The sequence below is a fragment of the Prunus dulcis genome, chromosome 2 (genome assembly GCF_902201215.1).
Source record: "Prunus dulcis chromosome 2, ALMONDv2, whole genome shotgun sequence".
NCBI classification, from domain to species: domain Eukaryota; kingdom Viridiplantae; phylum Streptophyta; class Magnoliopsida; order Rosales; family Rosaceae; genus Prunus; species Prunus dulcis.
In genome coordinates this window covers 19,822,791-19,835,818 of record NC_047651.1, presented here as the reverse complement: position 1 = coordinate 19,835,818, position 13,028 = coordinate 19,822,791, and the positions used below count along the sequence as shown (strand labels likewise).

Sequence of the window (13,028 nt, the reverse complement as noted above, 5' to 3'; positions counted from 1 at the left end):
GTTCAGAGGAGCTGCAGTTTACAGGTTTACATGGGCCACGGATCATAGGGTTATTGTTTTTCTGTTCAATGAGTATCACCATCCAAACAAGCACACCGTCCATGTAACTTGAGCATTGGTATGGCTCGTAGCAAGAGCCGTCTTCGTCGGTGGCCTGCACCAGTCTTGCACGGCTTGAAGTTTGACCTGAACGTTGTTTCAGATTTTGCTTCAAAAGTCTCTACAGTCGACTGACAAAATTGAACGAAGATACCATGAAAATGACACTCACTCCGCCGCAAGCAAGTCCTTCCTGTTTACCACTCCGCGCATTTGAAGCATGCTCGGATTGTTACACTTATACGGCTCATTCGGCACATGTAAGCACTTGTTTAGTACGTGAGATTAGACTGGATTGGACTACCCAATACATAACTATTTGGCACATGCTGAAAGAAAGTGAACACAAAACATAAATTTTAAATACGTGGGGCTACGTAAAAAAATAACATGGAATTATTAAGTTAAAAGTAAAGAAAGATTTTTCTAAGTAGTTCCAAAGTTACCAACACATCATTTCATCTAAAAAGTTAAAGCTTTGAAAAATATGTGTGGCTCGTGAAGCAGCCCCTCGTGGCTGAACTTCCATTACTTTCAGCGGTCGTTAGCAGTTTGTTGGGTTGCTTCTTGGCGGCCCCACTTTCCCTCCAAATTCCAATCGCAGAGGAGATGCCTCCGAATCTTCTTCCATCGTTGCCAATTACACAACGGAAACAAAATCACGAACCAGACGCTTGAAAAACTACAACCATAGAATAGAGAGAGGAAAAAAAAATCAAAGTTTCCTTGTAATTTGTGTTTAGAAATAAAATTCGGCGAGAGAGAATGAGAGCTTTGAGCTCACATTTTGTGCTTGTGGATCTTCAGAACTCATGGCACTCAGCAAACCAAATCCCCACCTCGACCCTCTGTTACCTTCAGAACTCCAACTTCATCTCCACAGTCTCTTCGTCATTTCGTCGAAAAAGTCGTGCGCATAAGCCAATCGCTTCGTCCAAATCCTCCTCCCCATCGATTCCGTCGCCGGAAATTCGGAGGCCATCGGATCGGTTCTTTTCCGGGAATGGGTCGTTGTCGAATTCTCCGAATTCGAATTCGGCTTCCACGTCGGAGCCGCAGGCCGCTTCGGAGCTGGAAATGTTGCTTGAATTGTTGCCTATGAGAATGAAGAGTGAGCTGTACGGGCAAGAGGAGATTGGCGAGCTCATTGAGGTTGTGATGGATTTGGGAAGGAGCCCGATTGCGAGGTTTCCTTCGGGTGATTGGGTAATCTCAGAGAAGCCCGTGAACCACGAAGATCTACGGCACGCTGTATCGAAGGTGATCTACGACAAGTAAATAAATGGTTTGAAGCATTTTTATGCAGATTGAGACTTGAGAGTCATATTTGCATGAAATAATTTTATTTGGGCGATCTTCAGTTTGGTGGTTAACGGTGGTCTTTTTCTGGTGTACGTCCAAATTTACTCTTTTTTTATTTTCTATGTTTGATTGGAATATTCATAGAAAGATAGATACCAACTTACATTTTCATGTCAGAAAATTCAGCGTTTTATATTCAAATGGATTGTCAATTTTAGGCCCTTGTGTGATTGGTCATGTAATCATTGATAGATGCTTAATAAGTTAATAGCTTATTATTAAAAAGGATTGATCAATCATTAACATCTTTAATTTAAATCTTGTGTTACAGTTGGAATGTTTGTGGAGGAGGGAAGATATAGTTACTTATATTTCTTATGTCATGCTACGTTCTGCTTTTTGTAGGTTAGTGAGTTTTCAGATGACAACCGTTCGGGTATTAATAACTCATTACATCGGATAAGTGCTATTCGAAACCGTAAGTTGCAAATCATTGGCCTCACTTGCCGTGTGGGACGAGCTGTGTCAGGAAGTGCTGAGGTCATCCGCGATTTGGTTGAGGGCGGAGGTTCTATCTTGGTGATAGGACCTCCTGGAGTTGGCAAGACAACCTTGATCAGGTATTTCCTACTCAAGGTTTAAAGTAACATTTAAATTTCCATTTTCTCCCATTTTGAATTGGCATCAAGAATGAACGTGTTATGATTTTTGAGAGGATATGTTGGTGCAGAGAAATTGCTAGAATGTTGGCAGATGATCAGATGAAGCGTGTTGTGATTGTGGATACATCTAATGAGATTGGTGGAGACGGAGATGTTCCTCATGCAGGAATAGGTCGTGCAAGGAGGATGCAAGTTCCTAATGTTAATATGCAGCATAATGTGAGTGTTGAAATAAGTTCTATGACTTTTTGTCAGCAACTGCTCCTTTAGTTCCCAAGTAAATTTTGCATTACTTCTTTCACCCATATCATATTTTTTTTCCCCTTTTGAACTTTTGCACAGGTTATGATTGAAGCAGTGGAAAATCATATGCCCGAAACCATAATTATAGATGAAATTGGAACAGAGCTTGAAGCATTGGCTGCCAGTACTATTGCTCAGAGAGGAGTCCAACTAGTTGGAACAGCACATGGAATGACGATAGATAACATAATGAAGAATCCTTCTCTACAAATCCTTGTTGGTGGCATAGAGGTGCAATGCAATATCTTTTTCTGCCACTCTGTATTCGTTTATGTTGGATATATAGGTATATATTCCAACAAAAGTTATGCTAAATCTACTAGGTTTACAAAGTGCTATTAGTTCTCCTTGGTGGTGTCATATATAAATGATCATTTCCACTTTGTGTTGGGACCTTACCAATTTAAGGCTTTCCCAGATAAGAAATGTCGATTGATTATACCAGTTATCATCCGAATGCAGAGTGTTACTCTCGGTGATGAAGAAGCAAGAAAAAGGAAGGTTCAGAAGACAATTCTTGAAAGAAAGGGGCCTCCTACATTTACATGTGCTGTTGAGATTATATCTAAAACAGAGTATCGTGTGCATCACAGATTAGATGCAACTGTGGATGCTATACTGGCTGGTATTATTCGCTTTCTTCTTTGGAGAATCCCAATTAATGTCTTAACTGGTTTATTTACTGTGTACTTCTCTTACAAGTGACGTTTTTAGGGCAACAATTAATCCAATTGAAATCTTTCTTGGGTACAGGAAAAACTCCTTTATTTGAAGTCCGTCGTATTGATGCGGAGGCTAATGACTCTCGCAAGTCTATTCCACTACCTGAAAAGAACTGTCTAAAAATATCTGATTTTACTGTTAATGAAGACATTGATGCTTCTGCTGACATAGAGTCTGACAGGGAACATCTAGATCATTCTCCTAATTGGTCCAAAAATCACTCCAAAAGACCCGGCAGCAATATATCTTTGAAGAAACAAAGGTTACCAGTGTGTATCTATACATACAAGGTAAATTCCTTTCTTAGGCTTCACTTTATGTTTTCAATTGGAAGTTTCAAATCCACACTCGTTGAAATGAGAATGAAGGTCATGCATTACTTTTAGTTCAGATTTTGACGTTTTGTAAAGTAATGTGCAAAATTGGAGGCTACATAAGCTCAATTAAGTGTTGGGTGTGCAGTTCAGTTAAGAAGAGCAACATAATGAATTTTGCCAGAATGCTATTGAATAGTAGATAGTTTTTCACAATCCAGATGATTTGTATTTAAACCTTTCTTTTTATTATTTGATGTACTATAGATCCTTGAGGCCGACCTGCTACAAGTAGCAAAGGTGATGGGGCTTGAAGATGAAATAGAGGTAACTGATGATATTGGAACAGCAGATGCAATAATAGCATCCAGTTCTGAAATGAAGCAGAATCCATGGATCCGAGGTGTAGCAAAATTCCACCAGTTGCCTGTATTTGTCATGAAGGTAAGTATCCTCGTGTGTTTTTAAACTTTCTCCGGTTGTGTATCTATGTCTATATAGGCTTGTATACACACCGTCTTCGTGTCTCATTGAGATATTTGGTGTCCATAATTGCAGTCAAATACCATGGCACAAATGGTAAAGGCGGTTCGTATGATTCTTGAAATGGAATCAGTTGGGTCTTTGCCAAAGCAGCTAGTCAAGAATCCTTTCGACATAGAAATTGAAGATGATGCCCCAAAAAGAAAACCATCTTTGGAAGAGATTGATGCACTGGAGGTACATTTCCTTTTCTATGTATGTATGTATTTGTGTCGTCTGAGAAATTTGACCTTTGTGCTTTCTGTTGTAGCCTCATACTACATGGCCAAATATTCCAAGGAAGGGATAACATTCAACTTCACATTGAACATTTCTGTTTTTTGTCTGTAAATTATTTCCATTCACGTCTCCCTACATATTATCACATGCTTAATACACATTTTCTTTCTCCTTTTGTTTTTGATAGGAGGTTCGACTTGCAATTGAGTATATCGTGATTCCTGGTGGAGAGCCGGTAGAGCTTCTCCCAAGACGCTCTGAAATAATTGCCCGGCAGCTAGAGCTAGTGGCAAGTTATCAGTTGGCAGCTGAAAATTCAGGTACTGAGATGAATCCCAGGTTGCAGATTCTTCCCATGAGATTAAACAAGAAGAAATCTTCTTCTAAAGCTGCAAAATCCAGTTCAAGTTTTCTGAAGGTGATTAACTCAAAATCAGTAACTGGCGGTGGAGGAGGTACCAGCGTTACGAGGCTGCCACTTTTATCTGACCAATAGTAGGATGGATGGATGGATGGATGGATGAAAACTCCCTCAAGCTCAACTGTAACATATATTTCAATCGCTGGTTGATCCATGGCATGGGCCATTTCATGTATAGTTGTCGTGTACATTAAGTATGTCAATTCATGTAATTATTTCAATTAATATGTAACGAACTCTTTGCAATTATTTATTCTTCAACCAAATAGCGCATCAAATCAATAACAGATTTTTCTTTTCCCCAAATGGATTTTCCAACGTTTTGGTTTGGCTTTAACATTAGAAACATTGTAATCTTGATCGAACTAGACCTATTGATTTCAAGACTGAAAAATGCAGTCACATTGGTCACTAAATAGATTAGTTTGGTTCACCTATGCTACTAGTTTTAAATAGATTAGTTCAATTCACTTATGCTACTAGTTTTAAGCGTAAACTGAACTATGATTCTTCATTGGTTCAGTGTGCGGTTTGAGGACTAAATCAAACCAAATTGCAATACGTCTACACCTAATTCCTACCATACCAATTGTTGGTGTTTTTCACCCGAAAAAATACAGTTGGAAATTTTGATTATTCGTATTAAAATTGACATAATTATTTCATACCAACCTTCAGTTTTCATCATGTCTTTTTTTTAATTATTATTTTTTATACAAGCGATATTATCATAATAAAAGACGGAAGAATCGAATCGAACCTAGGACTTCGAGTGTGCTCTTTCAACCACTTAGCTAGATAAGCTAATTTTGTTTGTTTGTCCAGGGCATTCCCAAATTAACCCTACCTCCATTTTTAAACTTTGACCGTTTTAATTTGGGTTCTGCCGACTGAGGGAGAGTTTGTCTTGTAATTTTAATCTCATTAAAATAAAATAAAAAGGGAAAAAAAAACGAAGCGTGGCGGTTTCCTTTTATACAAGAGACAATCATTTTACCGCTGATCCCTCTCTCACACGGGTCTTCCCATCAAGCGGCCAAGACCGCATTGACCCAAAAATAATTTTAAATTGATATAAATTCTCCTGTAAAAAATAGGAAAAGGAAAAATCGAAGGAGGCGTGGCATAGTATAGAAGAAGTCGACCGCATCCAGGTATTCGAAGCGGTTAGGGTTTCGCTCAACAAAGTTCACAGGTTAAGAGGAAACGTACTCTTCACAGAGATAGAGAGAAAGGGGGAGATGGCAGGGAAGGAAGATTTCCGCATATTCGTGGGAGGGTTGTCGTGGGACGTCACAGAGCGTCAGCTGGAGAGCGCTTTCCAGCGTTTCGGCAAAGTCCACGAAGCTCAGGTAACGCTCAATTTGGTTCCTAGCATGAATATATTTGAACCCTAATGTCTTCAAAACTTTTTATCTGTTAGTTGGGTCACAATTGATAGAGGCATGCGCTTTCACGCTCCAGCTGCTTTGCTTTGCTTGCAAATTATATGAAAAGGGTTGCTTTTTTTAATTTTTTTTATTTATGCTTTTGGTCTAAGAGCCATTTCAATTTAGGGTTTTAGGAAGTTAAAAGGACACAACTTTGTCTCTGTCTCAATCAGTTTGAGCCGTAATTTTGACCCTATGGTTTATTTTCAGAAGACAGACAGTCAAACTCTTTGTTTGCGAAATTGGTCGCCTTTCTAGTTATTTTGGGCATTTTCTTTAAATGAGTATCTTACCCAAGACATTTGGAGTACAAATTGGTTGAAGTTTCATGGATGCTTTTGGTTTTGGTATTAGTCTTTCATATTCAAAATCAATGGGTGGTACCGTTTTTGGAAGTTTAGACAATGATGTTCTATGGTTATAATACATGAAATATTTTGTATTACAGGAGATTAAAGGCATGTTTATTACTTGTTTGATTGATCCTGATTTTCGAATTTCAAATCATGCTCCTTCCACTAATTACATGAGCTTGGTTTACCCCATTATATTTCATATCAAGTGCCCCTCCTTAGCTAAGAAGTATGGAGTAAATAAACCACTTAATGAGGATTTTATTGTTGGTTATGCCATTCTGACATCAGCATATGTTTGATTCTACTTTTCCAATTAGCACTGGTACTTAATTCCTATATCTGTAACTCCGATTACTTATGTTTGTTTTTATTTTATCCTTTCATTTCATCAGTTTCTGTTGTGCTCATTGTATATTAATGCTCCTTATTTGTTTTCATGTCTTTCTGGAATGCTGGTTATGATCTTTTGATGCTGTACGTAGATGGGTTTTCGTAGAGATATTTTTGTTAGAGTGATTGCATCAAGCTGCTGAAGCTTAGTATGAGTTTTTGGGACTAGATTATAGCTGATGGTTATTATGTTTCTCAAGCCAGGAAGTATAAACATAAGCAGATGGTATCTGGATGTGTGGAATTGGGTACAAGGCTGCTAAAGTTAATTGCTTGATTTAGTCTCACCTGCTATTTGGTAACTAAATATTTAGTCATGAAAAGGTCTGTGGTTGGGATCCGCAGAAAATCCTGTGATAGTGTTGGAAATTTGGCATATAAGTAATCCTTTGAGGATGGGCTGACTAATCATCTGTTCACATGATGTGGCAACTTTGAGAAGTTTCTCTTTCTTGTAGTAAGTATGCTTTCTGTTTGGATTCTGTGGCTCTGCAGCCGAAGTCTGAAATGTTCATTGTTTGATCAAGTGATTTTCATCCTTTTGCTTCGACAAAGGTTTTTATCTAATTAGAACAAATGCTCCGAAAGTAAATGGTTTGGCCATATTTTGTATCAGTTGGACTCAAACATGATGGTGAAGGATGTGTCTGTTTTCCGAGAAAGATTATTGAGCTGAATAGTGTCTCCTCATCTATGTTCATTTGTTTTTGTTCTCATAGAATCCAGAGGGTTATCTGCTGTCAACTCGTCATTTGTTGTTTTATAGGCTATGCAGTTTTCATAGTGGCTGCTGTATCACAAAGCTTTGTTTTCTCTTGTTAGTTGTTCTTCAGATATTTCAAATTCTTGATTTTGTGAGGCTGCGAATCATCAAGTTTAGTTACTTTATGCTTGATGCGGACTAGAGTTAGGGACTCTAAACTGCTCCTTTCTGGCAATGGGATCATCTCATCTGCTATTGTATAGCTCTCATCAAGTCTGAGCCTCCTTTTCAGCCATGTCAGTTTTTGTTTGAACTAATTTGAACTAATTTGAACTTTTTTATTGATATTTTTTTGTTGTTGTGACAATTATGCTAACATTACTGGTTTAGCGAGGGACAAGAGATCAAGATCAATTTCATAGTCGATTTTCGTATGTTGATAAGTTTTCGTGGTGCTTTATGTCTCATTATCCCTCCAACACACTTAGTCTGGCCGCTTCACTTGTGGGAACATTTATGCAACCCATTCAGTGGATCTTATGAGACCTTATTCAGATCGCTAGATTCCTTGCAGGTGCCAGTAACAGTATTGTATCAGAGGTTCAATGCTTTGGGTTATCATGTTGCATGTGAAAGATGAATTCAGCAACATCAATGCTACACCAAATATTGATGCTTCCTAGTTCATCAGTAGTTCCAATATTGATTTAAGATTTGATGCTTTGGTGGAGTAATACTTCTGGCCTCCTCAAATTCTGAATCTGGTCAAATACGGATTCTGGGCATGGGCACACAATTCTTTTGGCACAGTGATGTAGATTTTTTTAATAGGTGATATTATGATAATTGAAAGTACTTAAGAATTGTCCGAACATCTCCTATAAAAAAAAGGTTGTAACATCTCCTATCAAAATAAGTTGTCAGAACGTGGATCTCCATGACTCCGGGGTATGTTTTCATGGGCTTAGTAAGTCTTAAGTTTTTTGGTTGAAAGAGATGATCAGCATTTTCATCAGCTCTGCTATTTTGAGCTTATACGTGGACAGAGTATCTTTGCTGCCTGTGACTGAATCTTGTGGTTTTAATTGACTTGGTGAAAGTTGGTGAGGATAGGGTAATTATGGATCAAGTTGGGCATAGCTTGCAAAAAAGATACAGTTTCTTGGGATACCTTGATGTGTATTTGTGTTCTATATGGTTTGTTTTGAATGGTGGAAAGATTGCAATAGCTGCCTTTGTCTGGCTGATCTGCGTAGCTTTGGTCGGAGGAAAATTGATTTCGTCAATACAAGATGGATGCTTGCCTGTTGTTTAAAGTGTTATCATTATTTCTGGTAGTCTTGTGTTATGATTAAGGACTTGTCTGTGGGAAGTTAACCATATCACAAAGATAATGCAAGCACTGATGACCAATTCAATTTAGCTGTTGAGTAGATGCACTTGACTTTGTGGTCAGTTAGGTATCAGTTTATGCTGGATGTAATAGATTGGATTTTGTTGGAAGTCAAGGTCAGCAGAGATGGATTCCTCTATTGTTTATCAGAAATTTTTCAGTACTAACCACGTTGCAACCTGTTATCCATAGTAACAAAGAGAAAGTAAGTTATCAACTTGTTAAATTTTAATTACCAGTTAGGATGTCTGCTAATATAAATTGTAGGCTTAAATCCCTATCTCATTCTCAAATGTGTTGTAAGTGATATAAGAAAACTAGTTTGTATGTTCATGTTGAATGTTTATTGTCTTCAAATTCTTTTCCCAGCTTTCCAAAAGTCCTGTTTCGCTTTTGGTTAAAAGAGATGAATCTCATTAATATGAAATGACTAATGTGGTATTTCTGTAGATCATGATGGAAAGAGATACAAATCGTCCTCGGGGTTTTGGGTTTATTACATTTGGAGATCGGCGAGCAATGGAAGATGCAATCCGGGAGATGCATGGGCGGGAGCTTGGTGATCGCATCATCTCTGTGAACAAAGCTCAACCCAAAATGGGAGGGGGAGGGGAGGATTCAGACCATGGCTATAGAGGAGGCTACTCAACTGGTGGCAGGAGAAACTATGGGGGAGGAGATAGACCTGTAGGGCAAGATGAATGCTTCAAGTGTGGGCGACCAGGACATTGGGCCCGAGATTGCCCTTCAGCTGGTGGTGGAAGAGGTGGAGGTTCATTCTCATCCCATTCTAGGTTTGGGACTGGTGGCCGTGGGGATCGCTTTGGTGGAGACCGTGATCGCTATGTGGATGACCGTTATGATGGAGGGCGTTATGGAGAGAGGGACCGTTTTGACAGCAGGGAGGACAAGTATGGGAGCCGTGATCGCTATGTTAGTGACAGGTAACAGTTCCTCCGTTGTTGCTTGTTCCACTGTCACCTTTTTCATTCTCTATCACATTAGATATAATTGTGCTGAATAATAGATAAGAAGCCCTTTTATTTAAGCATCATCCAGTATGCTCTACTTTATGTGGCTTTTCTTTGCAGGTATCCAGCTGGTGATCGCTTTGCAAGTGATAGATACGGTGGTTCTGATCGTTATCCGCAAAATGGTTATGGGAAAGATAGAGGCTATGATAGGGATGCAAGGGGTGGAAGTGACAGATATGGGAGTGGAGGGCCAGCAAGAGATGAGGGCGGAAATTACAGAAGCAGGGCAGGTCCTTACGATCGCCCCAGCAGGGGAGGGCGCCCATCTTCCTTTGACCGCTACTAAATGTTGGTTGGCCTGGCTATTCTCATGAAATTTGTAGCTGTTTATGCTCTTTTAGGTTTTTGATGTGGGATGTTGCGGATACAATTTTACGTAGGATTGATGGATGTAATTTAATTCAGTATTTTTCTGTTTGATTTTTGTTATTACACTTTTTCTGACTGGTTGACAAACAAATTTAGCGACATAAAATGAAATTTGGGAAATTTACTACTGAGTCTCGTTGTTTGTTTGCGTTGTAAAGAGAACAATTTTAGTACTAAATTATATCCGTTAGTCTCTGTTTTCTTCTTTATCTCCTTTCTTATTGGCTGGTGGAGTTGTAGAGAAGTGGATCTCTCTCGCAGTGTGAATGGTGCAAAACAGGGCATGAGAAAGAGGAGTTTTTCTGCCATGATGCATCTTCTCTAGTATGTTTAAGTGTTTTAACATTGTTTTTCATTGTTTTTCATCAGAAAGAGAAATTTCCAACTGAATTTCTGCTTTCCCTTTTTTTTTTTTTTTTTTTTTTTTCCAAGGTGCCTTGGATTTGAAGTAATTGGGTCAAATATTCCCACTGGTAGGACAGTATATAGCCTGGTAATGCGTAATGACTTTCCCTACTGCACAAATAAACCTAAAAGACTGACTGGCACACAAGAATACCGCACGAGTTCTGAATTTGAGGCTTATGGGGAGCCAAACCCCAAAGTCAAGTCAAGACGAAACTTCTAAGAATATTATAGAAATTATAATGGCACAAAGTGATGTAATTGGTTCAGATGTCATGGATAAGCATCTAGAACGAACCACCTTTAATTAGTCATTTTAATGATTTGTTTAAGTTAATCCATCCAGAAATCTGGAGAAAGAAGCAATCTTTCCAGCTCATAAATTTTCAAGATCATTGATTAGTTTAGTTGTATATTAAACTGGACTTACAAGCATGTGGGCTTATACTTTTTTTTCTTTTTCTAAGTGTAAACACATTGACTGGGATCTCACACTTCTGAGAGAATAATGCAACGTATTATACTTCTTTACTTCTGTACTTGCCCTCTCTCTCTCTCTCTCTCTCTCTCAAAGAATGAAAGTCAAAATCTCTTTCTAGCCTTTTGAATAATATTTCTGCGCCTCTGTATCTATTTTCCAAAGCAAACTTCAGAAAACAAAAGCGCCTGAGATTCCTGGGAGTTGACTAGCTAAGTTGATCTTTATGCAGAGCGAGAGGGAGAGGGAAAGTAGTGTGGGGAAATAAACCTTATGGTTCCTTCGTCGACATGATTTTAAGCTTCTGAATTTTCAGGATTTATCCAACTTTTGTGTACGTGTGTTTGTGTGTGTAAGTGTTTGTTTGGCTGCTGGCATAATTGAATTATTGTAGCTTTCACAGGTGTGAACTTCTGCTTGTCTTTTGTGTTGAATATGAGAGTTTGATGACGAATTTCGTTTCTGCTTAGTTTTCAACCCTTATTTTTGTTTTTTTTTTTTGTTAATGCAAAGATACTGAATGGACTGAAATGTTCTATATAATTCCCCCCTTCATGGTTGAAAAGTCATGGTGAACATACACGCATATTTTAAATTAATTTTCGATGTATCTACACACATACATGAAGAGGAGAGTAAGAGTCGAACTCTCATTTTATCTTTAAAGCCGAGTTCAATATCCCTTTTTGTTCTCCTTTCTTTTCAAGTGAGTCGAACTTTCATTTTATCTTTAAAGCCGAGCTCAATATCCCTTTTTGTTCCCTTTTCTTTTCAAGTGAAGGCCAATTGGGCAATTGGGTTTGTGGATTGAATGAAGTAATGCAGGATGAACCCACCCTACTATTTAATTGGATACAATGACAATAATGTTAAGATCACTCTATCAGCCATACAAGTCACCTTCCAAATCTTTACACTTTGTCTAGCTATATTTGTACATGTCATTAAAAAGGATATCAATCAATTTAAAAGATCAAAATATGATAAGGAGAAGTTAGATCTTTGAAGCAAAGGCTGGCCCTCTAGCGAGTTAGAAATAGTCATACAAGAAGAAGAATCCAATCCATCGCATTCACTAAGATAGGTCATGGAAAGTTGGCAATTTGAGTCAATTACATATTTGCCATTTTCATCAAAATTAGTACAGCCACATACACATGGACAGCCTGGGTTATAATTGTTATTTATTTATTGAGAATATATAACAACAAAGGGTTAATTACGAGGCGTGTCAAAATTGATATAAGTTGTCTCATGATTTTGCATTGAAAAGAGGAACTCATGAGCGCTTACATAGCTTATGGTGGTGATGCCTATACGTGGTAACTTGAGAATTGACAAATAGGAAATAGAAAAGGTTAGAGTGGACTTGCATTTAATGGCATCCTCCATAGGTGTAACCGTGTAGGTCCATGTTTTGTAATTGCCCATCTATCGTTCAAAGCTCTTTCTGCTCTTGTTGTACTTAAATTTGGGTACACGTCTAGGGACTATTGTTGATGTTCGTAATTTAGATGTATATTGTGTTTTTAACTAAAACAACATATTGAGAGAATGTGGGTTTCTCACACACATTATTAAAATGTCATGAGAATTCGAACTCAAAACCACTGATATGCAAGTTAATGACATTTTTCACGAAACTAAATTCTATTAGTTTGTGTTTTCGCTATAAAGTAATTTGTTAAACATTTGTAGACACACCGGATTCTTATAAACAGAGGACAAGTTATATATGTTTGTACCCTGCCCTACAATCAAAGTAGCTGCTGCGCTTGTCATTTGCTCTGCTCAAGTCTTGCATCGTCATAGATGCCCTAAAATGCCAACATAAAAGCCCCAGGACAAAGGCAAGAGCCACGTCAACAAGGCTATTCATGTAAT

At 38.2% G+C, this 13,028-nt stretch overlaps 2 protein-coding genes across 4 annotated transcripts; both read left to right on the top strand.

Moving 5' to 3' along the window:
* The first annotated feature begins 51 nt into the window (after positions 1-51).
* Positions 52-4,868, top strand: LOC117617472 (uncharacterized protein ycf45). Of its 2 annotated transcripts, none has more exons than XM_034346851.1 (9): positions 52-359; positions 1,807-2,021; positions 2,132-2,282; positions 2,406-2,597; positions 2,829-2,991; positions 3,120-3,379; positions 3,671-3,847; positions 3,962-4,123; positions 4,353-4,868. In XM_034346851.1, exons 1-9 carry the CDS (start codon positions 255-257, stop codon positions 4,659-4,661), a joined length of 1,734 nt encoding a protein of 577 aa, XP_034202742.1. In that variant the 5' UTR covers positions 52-254; the 3' UTR covers positions 4,662-4,868. The 2 variants fall into 2 exon arrangements, with proteins under 2 accessions (XP_034202742.1, XP_034202741.1); XM_034346850.1 differs by lacking the exon at positions 52-359 and adding an exon at positions 529-1,359.
* A 741-nt stretch (positions 4,869-5,609) lies between these two features.
* LOC117618511 (glycine-rich RNA-binding protein RZ1C) lies at positions 5,610-10,456 on the top strand. Of its 2 annotated transcripts, XM_034348080.1 has the most exons (4): positions 5,845-5,938; positions 6,967-9,063; positions 9,309-9,802; positions 9,950-10,418. In XM_034348080.1, the coding sequence occupies exons 3-4, from the start codon at positions 9,312-9,314 to the stop codon at positions 10,176-10,178; spliced, it is 720 nt and encodes a 239-aa protein (XP_034203971.1). In that variant the 5' UTR covers positions 5,845-5,938; positions 6,967-9,063; positions 9,309-9,311; the 3' UTR covers positions 10,179-10,418. The 2 variants fall into 2 exon arrangements, with proteins under 2 accessions (XP_034203970.1, XP_034203971.1); XM_034348079.1 differs by lacking the exon at positions 6,967-9,063 and having other exon boundaries at positions 5,610-5,938; positions 9,950-10,456.
* Positions 10,457-13,028: the final 2,572 nt, after the last annotated feature.